The sequence below is a fragment of the Dermochelys coriacea genome, chromosome 28 (genome assembly GCF_009764565.3).
Source record: "Dermochelys coriacea isolate rDerCor1 chromosome 28, rDerCor1.pri.v4, whole genome shotgun sequence".
NCBI classification, from domain to species: domain Eukaryota; kingdom Metazoa; phylum Chordata; order Testudines; family Dermochelyidae; genus Dermochelys; species Dermochelys coriacea.
In genome coordinates, this window is record NC_050095.1 from 4,612,679 (window position 1) to 4,626,629 (window position 13,951).

General features: G+C 46.2%; 1 protein-coding gene across 45 annotated transcripts in view; it reads left to right on the forward strand.

Annotated features, from left to right (window-relative positions):
• LOC119849376 (zinc finger protein 420-like) overlaps positions 1-13,951 on the forward strand; it is a 3,142,523-nt gene that overhangs the window by 1,942,797 nt on the left and 1,185,775 nt on the right. For 21 of the 45 annotated variants that reach the window (XM_043503769.1, XM_043503781.1, XM_043503772.1 and 18 more), the window contains one exon: positions 1,165-1,253. The exons of 13 other annotated variants lie outside the window; for them this stretch is intronic. Coding sequence is in view for 30 of the 32 variants with exons in the window: in XM_043503772.1 (XP_043359707.1) it covers positions 1,165-1,253 (89 nt within the window). In the remaining 2 variants the exon portion in view is untranslated. Of the gene's footprint in view, positions 1-1,164; positions 1,254-2,206; positions 2,334-9,503; positions 10,002-10,337; positions 12,927-13,951 lie in introns of those variants that run through there. 11 more of the 45 variants (XM_043503782.1, XM_043503783.1, XM_043503746.1 and 8 more) reach the window with 3 other exon arrangements.

Consider the following 13,951-nt stretch of genomic DNA (forward strand, 5'->3'; position numbering starts at 1 on the left):
CGCAACTTCCTCCCACAGCTCCTGACATGCACCCCCACCTGACTGACTGGGAGGCTTTGAACTAGTTTCAGCCAGCCCCTGATTGGCTTCAGGTATCCCAATCAACCTAGCCTTCTCCCTGCCTTCTGGAAAGTTCTTAATTGGCCCCAGGTGTCTTAATTGACCTGGAGCAGCTGCCATTTCACTTAACCTGGTAGCAGGGATTTGTTTAGGCTGGAGCTAATATATCTATCTCCCACTACTTTTCTATAGCCATCTGGCCTTGCCCCGTCACAACTGTTATATGCCCCAGACAGAGAATGGGGTGGGGGACTGAGATGCACCAGTGCCCCAGACCCCTGCAGTGGCAGGGAAATGGTTAAGTGAGTTATTTCCGGGTAATCCTAGTGAGTGACCCACACCCCACGCTGCAGAGGAAGATGAAAAACCCCCAGGTCACTGACAACCTGACCTGGGGAGAAAATTCCTTCCTCATCCCACCTATAGTGATCAGTTAGACCCTAAGCATGGGAGCACAAAGAGAGAGAGAGAGAGATCCACCCCGCCCAATATCCTGTCTTCTTTGGGAGTTCCTGATATTGGTCCACCCCGCCAAATATCCTGTCTTCTTCTCTGGGCATTCCTGATATTGGTCCACCCTGCCCAATATCCTGTCTTCTTCTCTGGCTGTTCCTGAATCTTCAGAGGAAGGAGTTTAAAAAAAACCTCTCAAAACACAATGGGGGGGGGTGGGAAGTGCCTTCCAGACCCCTGGCAGTGGTGGCTGAAACCCTGAAGCATGAGGCTGAGGAACGTAATACATAAAATAGAAGTGAGCCCCACTTAATGGTCCACTATTTGTGTCTATTGACAATGCCTTCCAGCTTAATACCGCCAGCAAAATTCCCTTCATTTACTGCACCTACACTGGGCAGACTTTGACTTGTCCCTGTCTCCGCCTGGTCCGCACCACTGGGGGAGTTGCTCTCAGGGTTTTAAAACGAGTGCAATGGATTTAGTGCTGGTGGGAGGGGTTGGGTCTGGGCTATGATAAAGTGATGGACTGTTTTCCCAGCATGCGAGTCAGAAACATCTTGTGCAGGGAAAGGGCCGGGGCAAATCATGATGCGACAGGAACTAGAGGCCCTTCTGAAATCTTCCCTGTCACTCTTCTCACCCTGACAGGTGGCAGAGTAATATGCACCTTTGGCTCCACATTGTCCCAGCCTCCTACGGGACAGGGAAGGGAACTGGCTGTAGTGGAGCAAGTCCAGGTAGGGATTATTGCGGAGTTGCTAGTGGGTTCCTGCTGGAGGGAGAGGGGCAGGAATTACTGAGGGCCTGGGATCTTCGGGGGAGTTCAGTCTGGAGGTGGGATGGGGACAGGAAATACCCAGGGTGGAGAAAGGGAGGGGGACAAGGCATGTGACAAACTTGCTGGGAATTGTTGAACCCAAGTCCTGGATTCCGGGAATAGACGTAGGGGTTTGGGGGAGGAAATTACCCTATTTGTAAAATGGGGTTGGTGGGGGAACACTGGGCAGTGCTAGGAAAATGGATCAGATTCCCAGTGGAAGAACATAAACCTACCCGCCAGAGGCTGCTATGAGATATGAAAGGGGGGGGGGGAGAGTTACTCACCAGTGGGGCGTAGAGTAGATAACCCCTCCTCTTCCTTTCAGCTGCTGGCAATGGGAAGCGTGTTCAGATTCCTATTTCAGAGTAGCAGCCGTGTTAGTCTGTATTCGCAAAAAGAAAAGGAGGACTTGTGGCACCTTAGAGACTAACACATTTATTTGAGCATAAGCTTTCATGAGCTACAGCATCCGAATGCATCCAATGAAGTGAGCTGTAGCTCACGAAAGCTTATGCTCAAATAAATTTGTTAGTCTCTAAGGTGCCACAAGTCCTCCTTTTTCTTTTTGCACATTCCTATTGTGGAGCCAACCCTGGAGCCTGCTGGGGGCCCCATCCCGTGTATCAGCCTCTGGCTTGTAGGTGTGTGATGAATGAGAAGACCCTTCCCCCTCTGTCTACTGGGAGGGGACTAGGGGATCTCTATCTCCCTTCCTGTTTTGCCCCCTGGCTGCTCTGAGCAGGATGGGGGTGGGACTCTGCTGACTGTGAGCCTGCCAGAGCTTCCATTTGATTGACTCCTGTCCCTCCATGAATAGTGGGGCTGTGTCTGGGGCAGCAGGTAACGACTGTTGGACACTTCCTCTTTCAGGGGCCGGTGACCTTTGAGGAGGTGGCTGTGTATTTCACCAGGGAAGAATGGGCTCTGCTGGACCCCCGTCAAAGAGCCCTCTACAGAGACATCATGCAGGAGAATTATGAGAATGTGACCTCCCTGGGTAAGGATTCCTGTGTCCTTGGTTATTAGAAGGGGAAATGAAGAGTTAAGGTTCACACCACCCGCACAATGCCACCTCTACTCTGCCCTATGTCAGCAACAGCCCATTAAGTGCATTGAAATGGGGCAGACTAGGCCCTCAGGGTTCACATGCACCTCCCTTCATATCATGGTCACAGCTCTGCCAAGCTACTCAAACTACTCCCTCCATCATCCAGTTACAGCTACAGCTGACACGGTGCACACAGCTGGGGGGCATGCAGATAAATGCTGGTATTCCCTCCTGTAACACAACACAAACAATGGCATGTTCTTAGTCCTTCATATCTATTGTAGAATCGGAGATTTCATGGTCAGAAAGGGCTATTAGGACATCTAGTCTGACCGCCTATATAACACAGGTCATAAAATTTCATCGAGTTACTACTGTACTGAACTGAACATGTTGTGTTGGACTAAATCCTCCCCCAGAAAGGCATCCACTCTGACTTGAAGACTTCAAGAAATGGAGAAACCTCCACTTCCTTTGTTAGATTGTTAACCTTTGCACCAGCCGTATTGTGCCACTCCCAGTGGCTAGTGCCAGCTGCAGAGCTAGGGGCAGAGTTAAGGTTACATTTTAGGGTTGGTGTGTATATTAACTCTTCCTTTTCTGATTTTCAGAAGTTTGCGTTTAGCCACCACACACCTAGTGGAAAGGCATGCAGCAGAACTGGGCAACCTGTACTCCTTATTTAGATAGTTTGGGGGCTTTTGATTTCCTCATTTTTTAATGGACTTTTTTGGCACTCTGTTTCTGCATGAGAGATTTTGCCGGCATAATTATATCAATTAAAATGTGCTTTTTTACATCCCTAACAAATAGAGCTATGTTGACAAAACTTTGCAGCTCAGAAGAGGCCAGAGTCTGCAAGTGGATTTTAAAACACTTGAAAATATTGCTGTCAGCCCTGAAATTTTGGAATCAGGGGGAAACATCTAAGAGGAACTCCTGCAGAATGCAAACAAAATGCACAATACACATAGTCTGAGAATTAACAGTGGTACGGCTCTGACTCAGATGAATTGGTGTAGCTCAGAGACAGTGGCCAGAGCAAGTCCTCTTGACCCCGCCAAGCAATGACGGTGAGAGCAGTGTGAGGTTCCTAGTCAGGAGTTCTTGTGGGGGAGAGGAGAGGAGCGCAGGGAGCCGTGGGAGGGGAGAAGATGATGGGGGCACTAGTGCTTGTTTGGTGCCACAAGGTAGGGAAGCCTGAGTGTAGTGGGAGAAGGGGATAGGTATGTGGAAGATTAGACTAGAGGGAATCAGGGAGGGATGGGTACTATGGAAGGAAGAGGACGTGAGGAATCAGAGACAGAATTTCCTGGGAACATGTAGTGTGGTGGGTTGGGGGAGTGGGAGACTGGGAATGGAGAAAAGGAGGTCCCAGCGGTGGTGGTGTTGGAGGGGGAGGATTGGGTAGGAGATCTGGGATACTTGGAAGTGGAAAAGACTGAGAATAGTGGGAAGGGTATGGGGAGTGGTTGCTCCAAGGAGCAGGAAGGATCTGGTGGCAGTGGGAAGGGAAGGTTTCAGGGAGGCAGATATTTGGGGCCCTCCGCTGAGAATACTTTTGCCAAAGTCTCTAATGCCCTCTCCCTAAGCAAAACTGAGAACCAGCACTCCATCCTTATTCTTCTTGACCCGTCAGCCGCTTTTAATACCACTAACCATGGTCGTCTTCTTGACATCTTGTCTTCTTCCTTGCTTTCCTCCTACCTCTGTAACCACTCTTCAGCGTGTATTTAGGAAGATCGTCCTCACCCCACACACACACTCTGGTTTTCTGTGGGGGTTCTACAGGGCTCAGTCCTTGGTCACTTCCTCTTCCTCTCTGCACTTTATCTCTGGGAAATCTCACCCACAAACACAAATTCAGCTACTGTCCCTATGCTGATGAATCACAGATCTACCGGTCTACTCCAGACCTGTCTCCTTCTGTCGAAACTGAAATCTGAGCCTCCCTCTGATGACTCCTTGTGGATGGCTAGCCATCAACTCAAGCTCAACAGTTCAAATGTCTAGAACAGAGTTCTTAATCCCCCAAGCTAGCCCTCTCGCCATCTCCTTTCTTGCTGTTCACCCCAGAATTAGCTGATGAAATCTCAGCGCGTCTGGCAATATTTGCAAACTCAGATGACAAGACAGGTTCCAGAAGGTTGGAGAAGGGTTAACATAGTGCCCATCTTTACAAAGGGGGAAAAGGAGAAGTATAGGGGGAAAAGGGGAACTATAGACTACTCAGCCTGACCTCAATACCAGGGAAGCTACTAGAGCAATGTATAAAATATTCAGTTTGTGAATACCTGGAGGATGAAGGGTAATTGATAGCAGCCAGCATGGATTTACTAAGAACATAGTGTGACAAACCAGCTTGATCATCTTCTTTGATTTAGTTTGGTGGCTAAAATAGGCCTGGACTTCAAAAAGGCTTTGGACACAATCTCCTGAGTAAGCTGGAAAAATGCAGGTTCAACGGCACTACCATTCAGTGAATATATAATTGGTTACACAACCGAAAACAAAGAGTAACTATTAATGGAGTGAGGTCAGATGGGAGGGATTTCTCAAGTGTGGTGTCACAGGGATCTGTATTGGGTCCACTGTTATTTAACATCTTCATTAATGACCTGGATGTAGGAGTAGAGAGCATACTGATCAAATTTGCAGATGACACAAAGCTAGGTGGGGTTAGCAACACTTTGGAGGATAGAGCATCTTGATAAATTTGCAAACTGGGCTATAGACAACAAAATGAAATTCAACAAATACAAGTGTAAGGTGCTACTCTTAGGGAAGTAAAACCCAATGCACAAATTCGGGTTGGGGGATAACTGGCATGGCAGCAGCACTGCTGAGAAGGATCTGAGAGTTGTGGTGGATCACAACCTCAACATAAAGTCAACAGTGTGATGATAATGCAAAAAAAAAAAAAAAAAAGCAAATGCATTAACAGAAGGATAGCATGCAAATCACAGATGGTGACAGTAATGCTGTACTCAGCACTGATTTGGCCTCAGGGGGACTCCTATGTCCAGTTTTGGTCACGAGTGACTAGATAGGATGTAGAGAAACTGGAAAGAATCCAGAGGGAAGTGACAAAGATGATCAAAGGGATGGAACACAAGCCAGTGAGCAAAGGCTGATGTAACTGGATGTGTTTAGTTTGGAAAAAAAGAGTTTAAGGGGGTTGGGGGGTGATAGTCGTTTTCAAATACTCGAAAGGCTGTGTAAGCGTGCGTGGCCATCCCTCCTGGTCTATCTCTGAGGGAGGCCATGCCACCTCACTGTCATGCTCTTAGCACTGCAATCAATTAAGGGAGGATTATCAGTCTTCAAAGCTCAGGCCACTTGATCCAGGCTGAGCAATAGTGAGTCTATGGTGCCTGGCCCTCAGGAAGGACTGGGCACCAACAGTCCATGCTCTGGCCTGCAATCAGGGCAGAACTGCAAAGTCTCCAAGCGCAGGCCCTCAGTCAGGGCGGGACAGCAAACAATTAGGGGCTTTGCCCAAGGCGAGCACCAAACAGTCTAGGGCTCAGGCAGGGGCAAGCACCAAACAGCCTGGCATCCTAGTTGGGTGGATGGTAGACCAACACAGGCCTCCTGGATGAAGATGGGGAGGCTACCACCCAACAGGCTGGGTGGCAGGAGGTAGGGAGACCCTGGCCCACCTGACTCCACTGGGTCCTAGCCCAAGGCCCTAACAGTGGCAGTGTAGTCTGCCACTGGATCAGCGGGGATCCACCCACAACACACTGACTTAGTGTGAGGCCAACACTCAATCAGACGATGGTCTAGTTTCCCTGGGCTACTTCCTACAATCCCCAGGGTTTTGGTACCTCTGGCCGGCATTTCCCTGGGATCAGTGGTCTGTAGCAGGCCCATCAGCTCGTCGGCACCTCAACTGCCGGTGACCCTGGTTGGTCTGGCCATTCATCTGGCGGCAGTCCAAGCAGCTCCTTGGTGTCCCATTCTGGCAGTGGGTGATAAGCGTCTGTCTTCCTCAGCCGCTCCAGGCCAACTGAGCTACAAGTCCCTCCTTTTGTAGTTCCGCTTCCTGTCCTGCCCCTCCGCTTCCGGAGGAGTGGACATGGCTTTCCTGGCTCTGTAGCCCAAGGGGCAGGTTGTGGTCCCTGCTGGTCTTCCTCGCTATGGGCTGCCATACAAGGAATGGAGAACAGTTCATCTCTCTTGCCATGGAGGGCAGGACAAGAGGCAGTGGGTTCAAACTACAGAACAGCAGATTTAGATTAGATCTCAGAAAAAATTTCCTAACTGGAAAAACAGTAGGACAATGGAACAGATGCCTAGGGAGGTTGTGGAAAGTTATTCCCTGGATGTTTTCAAAAGGAGGCTGGAGCCATCTGGTGGTTTAGACTCAGCAAATTCTGCACCTTGGTAGGGGGTTAGACTAGATGACCTTTGTGGTTCCTTTTAACTCTGTGGTTCTAAGGGGAACAGGGGTTAGCCCTTTGAAAAAGCTAAAGCTAGCATGTCGCACATTAAGTGTATGTCTGCACTGCATCTGGAAGCTGCCTCCCAGCCAGAGTCCACGTAGACTCCCTACAAATAATGGTGGAGCTGCCGTCGGGCTGCAGCTTGGGTTCTAAAGCCAGGAGTTGAGGGGGGTGGGTGGGCGGGATGGTCTGAGCTCCAAGCAGAGCCCTAACATCAAAGCAATGTCTCCACAGCCATTTTTTAATGCACTAGTGTGAGACCCAGCCTGGAAGGTGGCTGACTTCCTGATGCACTGTAGACATATCCTAAAGAGGGCGGGCCCAAGGGAGACCGTATGAAGGTTGGGTCATCTAACTTCCTGTAAATCCATGACGCAGCCCCCTCCCTTGGCACCTTGTCACCGTGCCTTAGTGGGTCAGAATTAAGGATGCCAAATTCAGGACAAACTGCTGAGAAATAGGGCAAACACAAAACAAAACTGATGGTTATCCTTTTATAAAATAGACCAAACCAGCCACAAAAGTAAACTCCTGTTTCATCACACTGGCTAACAAGAAAACATAAAGGCAGTTTTCTCAGGCATTCCAGTTCTTATAACACCACCAAAAACACTGGATTCAGATATGAGTATTTAATACAACCAATGTCATTAAATAATAGGTTCTTCTGATCCCAAAGGGCTAGCCACTCCCAGGTCAATATACAACTTGGATCTTACCCAAAACTCACGCTGGTGCCAATCCTTTAGTATCTAAAATCTAAAGGTTTATTCATAAAAAGAAAGAAAGGTGAGAGTTAAAATTGGCTAAGGGAATCAATTACATACTGTAATGGCAAATTTCAGAGTAGCAGCCGTGTTAGCCTGTATTCGCAAAAAGAAAAGGAGGACTTGTGGCACCTTAGAGACTAACAAATTTATTAGAGCATAAGCTTTCGTGAGCTACAGCTCACTTCATCGGATGCATTTGGTGGGAAAAAACCACCAAATGCATCCGATGAAGTGAGCTGTAGCTCACGAAAGCTTATGCTCTAATAATTTGTTAGTCTCTAAGGTGCCACAAGTACCCCTTTTCTTTTTTGTAATGGCAAAGTTCTTGGTTCAGGCTTATAGCAGTGATGGAATAAACTGCTGGCTTAAGTCAAGTCTCTGGAACACATCCACAGCTTAGATGGGTCATTCAATCCTTTGTTCAGAGCTTCAGTCTGTAGCAGAGTTCCTCCAGAGGTAAGAAGCAGGATTGAAGACAAAATGGAGGTGTTTCCAGGGCCTTTTATAGCTTTTGCCATGTGGAGGGCATCCCATTTTTCTTACTGTGGAAAATTAGAACAACAAGATGGAGTTTGGGGTCACATGGGCAAGTCACATGTTCATGCCCAATTTCCCCCAGTCATTGAAGGAAGCTATTACCTAGATTCCAGACAGCACATTTACATGACAGTCCACTCAGTGTAGATGGGCTTCTCCCACGGTCCATTGTCAACCAAGTGTTTCTTGATGAACCACTTAATTTGAACAGTCCCTCCAAGATGTGCTAGCTAGTTACCTTGTAGGTGTTACCCTGTTATGCTTATAAGAAGCGCACAGGATCCTTTTCAGGGGAAAAGGCAATACACTGCATTTATTGAAGATACAACATTTAGCATAAGCATTCAATCACACACCACACACACACGTTGTCCCGACAGTCGATGTTATAGTTACCAGTCCAGAGTCTGGATTAACCTACTGGCCAGCTAGGTTGATCATGGGTAGGAGAAGCTGGGTTACGTCGGTTGTCACACAGTGCTCTGGGGAAGTCTTGGCAGGGTGAACCCAAAGTTTCATGGCAAGGCTCCCTGTTTATATAGTGATTTACCTTCATTAGGACCAATGAGTTTTGCACCATCATCCTGTAATCAATTATTGTTTGACGAGTGCTTGTTTTCTTAAATTGTCCTTCTCATCCTTTATCTTGTTCTTTCACCAAGTCCCTCAGGGAGCTATCCCATGCTCATTTTGGTCACAGCTATCATGTCCCCATTGATAGGTGCCTGTCTCATCTTTTGAGTCATCAATCTGCCCTCCTCTGACATTTCAATAGGGGTGTGTTGCAGCCTCCCAGCGCCCTTGCGTCTGTCTCTCGTTCCTCCCTCGTACCTCCCTCGTACATCTGGTTCAGCGATGGCCTTCACGCTTATCTCTTAACACATACATTTCTCATTCACACACAAAACAGAATTAATTTACATACACCATTTTGAACAGGAATATCAAATTCCAATGCAAAAGAAAACAATCATGGCATTCTTTTACTTATTTTAAAATGCTAAACCTGCAACAAATTGGTGACCCACAAAGGTCTGTTACTGCCTTGAAATCAGTCCAGACACAGATTCTGGCTGATGTATCTCTACCCATTGGCCCATTAGGCCATTCCTTTCAAAATGGGTGGCTGGTAGGATATGATCAAATCATACACCAATGCATTTAATACATACTACATTCTTATTCTTATTCTTTATTCTTCATTCTAAATTATATAAAATACAAACATAAAATCCTACTACTACATTTGGGGGAAGAGTTTGGGAGAGTTCAGTTCCTGATTATTATTTGACCTCTCTCAAGCACTTGTTTTGGTTTGGCCTTCCCCTTTCCATCCCTGTTTGAGGTTTCTGTCTCTATCACAGCAGGTGATGCAATGGCATGTGACAAAGAGGAGCAGAATTCTCAGCAGGAAGATGCTGAGGAAGTGGATAAACACAGAGCATTATCGCAAAGATCAAAAAGAAATGAGTCCAGGAGTCATGAGCAGAGAAAATCCTGTGAGAATCAGCACAGACCAGAAAAAGAGCAGGGAAACCAGCCAGGGGAGAAAGTGGATAAATATATTTCCTGTCGGAGAACTCAGAAGGACTGCAAGGAAACCACAACACAGCCGGAAATCCTCAGGGGAAAGAGAAAAAATACATGTACTGAGTGCGGGGAAAACTTACATGACTATTCAGCCCATATAAAGCATCAGAGAATCCACACAGGTGAGAAACCCTGTGAATGCAGTGAGTGTGGGAATATCTTCAATTGCAGTTCAAACCTTATTACCCGTAAGAGAATCCACACAGGGGAGAGGCCCTTTGAATGCCGTGACTGTGGAAAATGCTTCACTAAGAGCTCAGCTCTTTCTGAACATCAGAGAATCCACACAGGGGAGAGGCCCTATAAATGTTGTGAGTGTGGAAAATGCTTTACTAGCAGCTCAGCCCTTTCTAAACATCAGAGAATCCACACAGGGGAGAGACCCTATAAATGCCATGAGTGTGGGAAATGCTTCACTAAGAGCTCAGCCCTTTCTGAACATCAGAGAATCCACACAGGGGAGAGGCCCTGTGAATGCAGTGAATGTGGAAAACGCTTCACTAACAGCTCAGCCCTTTCTGAACATCAGAGAATCCACACAGGGGAGAGGCCCTATGAATGCAGTGAATGTGGAAAATGCTTCACTAAGAGCTCGGCCCTTTGTGAACATCAGAGAATCCACACAGGGGAGAGGCCCTATGAATGCTATGAGTGTGGAAAATGCTTCACTAAAAGCTCAGCCCTTTCTGAACATCAGAGAATCCACACAGGGGAGAGGCCCTATGAATGCCATAAGTGTGGGAAAACCTTCAATCACAGCTCACACCTTATTAATCATCAGAGAATCCACACAGGGGAGAAGCCCTATGAATGCAGTGAGTGTGGAAAATGCTTCACTAAGAGCTCAGCCCTTTCTGAACATCAGAGAATCCACACAGGGGAGAGGCCGTATGAATGCAGTGAGTGTGGGAAAAACTTCAATCGCAGCTCAAACCTTATTACCCATCAAAGAATCCACACAGGAGAGAGGCCCTATAAATGTTGTGAGTGTGGAAAAAGCTTCACTAGCAGCTCAGCCCTTTCTAAACATCAGAGAATCCACACAGGGGAGAGGCCCTATGAATGCAGTGTATGTGGAAAATGCTTCACTAACACCTCAGCCCTTTCTGAACATCAGAGAATCCACACAGGGGAGAGGCCCTACGAATGCCATGAGTGTGGGAAAACCTTCAATCGCACCTCAAACCTTATTACCCATCAGAGAATCCACACAGGGGAGAGGCCCTATAAATGCCATGAGTGTGGGAAATGTTTCACTAAGAGCTCAGCCCTTTCTGAACATCAGAGAATCCACACAGGGGAGAGGCCCTTTGAATGCCGTGAATGTGGAAAATGCTTCACTAACACCTCAGCCCTTTCTAAACATCAGAGAATCCACACGGGGGAGAGGCCCTATGAATGCCGTGAGTGTGGGAATACCTTTTCTTGGCACTCAGCCCATGTTAGCCATCAGAGAATCTGCAAGGGAGATCAACACCATAAAAAACTCTAGGGCTATCCATACTTTTTTTTCTTTAATATTTTTCCTGATTCCCACATAGTAACTTTTAAAGCTCTTTGAACTGTCTGCAGCAGCGTTATCCCTCAGCTTGTCTAGATGAGTGGTCCATTTTTGCCTTTTGCAGTTCGCCCTGTTTTGAGGTTGACACATTGGTTCTTTCTATCAACTCAGTTGTTCCATGAGTAATTCAAGTGTGCCCTTCCTATCAGGAAACCAGGAAGCATCACATTTATACCATTCCTCCTATTCCAGTTATTGTTAGAATCACCAGTGATACAAATTGTATCATTGCCAGTTGTTCTCACATTGCTCTTGTGCTGAAGAACAGTTATATTGGGAACTTTTCAGATTATATTTAAATGAAAAGGAGCAGGGGCAGCGGGGAAAGTGTAATTTCAGCCTCTGTGACACTGCAAGGAGATGGAGTGACTCAGAGATTCCCTCCTTCCCCATCACTGCAGAACTGTTACCTTTTGTCTGAGCTATGCAGAGTGTATCTTCATCACATTCTATCCCTCCACTTCTCAAAGTGTCATGTAATGAAGTGTTCTCAGTTGTCTGTGCTCGGAGATGATGCTTTGACTTCTTTAATCCTATATCAGAGTCGCTATGACTGGAGATGAAAGTGTCAAAGACCTAGAAGGGGAATTCAGATGGATCCCAAACACACTGTGATCATTTGGAGTTTAAATCCCAGGTTCCATCTATTGGTAAAGCCTCTTCTGGCAAGGGGGCTGTTCTCTCCACATACACCCCCCCATTATGGGGTATGCTAGGATACTAAAAATTTTGTAAATAACATAACTGACTATTGAGACAGTGCTGAGTGAGGTATGTTTGAATGGATCAGAGGATAATGTGATGGGAGAATCTCTTGTCCTGATTCTGAATAATCAGATGTAACCTCACTTGACACTTTCATTGTCATGTATTCTCTCTCTCTGTGATGTGGGTTTCTATCTTTCCTGAAGGCTGTTTGGTCACCCAATTGGATATTAGTTCAGTTTGATAGGCTATAGCTCAGATTTATTGGAGAATTTAAGACAAATGACAATTTGCTAAAGTCATCATTTCTCACTTCAGCTTTGCTTTTTCCCCATCCCTCCATGATGATATGGAGAAAGTTCAAGTGCAGTTCTGTCAAGAGGAGAGAACTCTCCAATTTACTGGACATGCTAACAAAGAAAAAGTGGTGATTTAAAATCTCCGCTCGGAAATGGTGAACACAGCAGAACCCCAACTAACTGAAGGAAGTGCATATGATTACAGTGTAGTTCAATTGTTTAAGGCAATATTGTCTCAGAAGATCTGGGGAGAGAATTCCATGGTAAGTGATTTTGAACTAGGTTCATTGTATTTGGTTCCCAAAGCATGTGTAACCCAGGCCCTACAGAAGATCTCTCCTAGTTAATTCTGTGGCATAGGGAATGGTCCCCTTCATGATGCAGATGTTGAGGAAACAGAAGTGGGGGTTTTTTTAATTTATCCTTTGTAGATGCTAAAAATGTGTATAAAATGAAATCTGTGTGGGAAATCTAATAGCTTTAGAAAAGTAGCTATTTTTGAATAGAAACTCCAGCTCTGGTAACTAACGGAGATTCTGATCCAGCCTTGTATCCAATCCCTTGCCTGGAACCGTGCCACCAAATTAAAAAAAAGCTGGGTATGGTTTGGGAAGCCATTCCTCACTAACACTGCTGAGATTTTGAGTGGTTTTGTAAAGGATTCTACTTCAGAGAAGTGTAAATTTACCTACCCAAGGCCAGGGATTTGGAAAGAACTGGGTTTGAAAGTGTACACACTCAGTTCTTTGTTTCCACCCCAGTAAAGGAAGCTATGGTGATCAATGATCCAAGGAAAATTGTTTGTACAACTCCACTTCCTAGTTCAGTGTCACTGATTACAGTTCCAAAGGATACCAAGGTTCGACTGAGAACAATCATCCTTCACTATTTGGATCCAAAGAGAGAGTGCTTCATAGGATATTCCTTCCCTGTAGATCCCAAACTGGGTGCCTGATTGGGTAACAAGGACTTTCGGGCTGTAGAAATGATGGTAACCAATGAGGCAATGAATGTGTCAGCCTCAAATTTCAGACTTCCGTATACAGGCATGTTAAGTCCTGATTCTATGGTTTTGTATCTGACTCTATGGCTACACAATAAAGCTGATCTTGGCACAGTTGCCCCAGTGTAGCTGCACTGTCGTAGCACTGCTGTTACAGATGATGTCAAGGATGAATCCCCACTCTGTCACTCTGAGTGCAGGTAGTGGGGGCCTGCAAGGATTCTAAAAATTAATTCGTGCCACTCCAGGCTTGTATTAAACTCCCAAGGTTACAGCTTTTTTCTGACTTTGGCTTGGTAAATGCTGCCAACACCCAAATGCAAAAAAAAACTAAAAAAAACATAAAAACAAAACAAACAAACAAAAAGAACCACCACCACCCTTGCACCCAGGAAGGAGCACTTGGGAATTCCTCCCTGTGGGGTACCCTCAAGCCCTTTCACCACCACCACCCCTTCCGGGGAAGAGCTAATCAAACATCATGCACAAACCACTTATGACCCCAAAAATGCAATCCTGTTCTTAAAAAAGATAAATTTTATTAAATACAAAAGGACTCTTTACTGAGAATAGACAGGCCTGTAACCAGAGCTGATCCAGAGAATAGAAGGGTGTGCTGTCTTCCGGGTGCTAAGATACGGGATGTAGACCTGA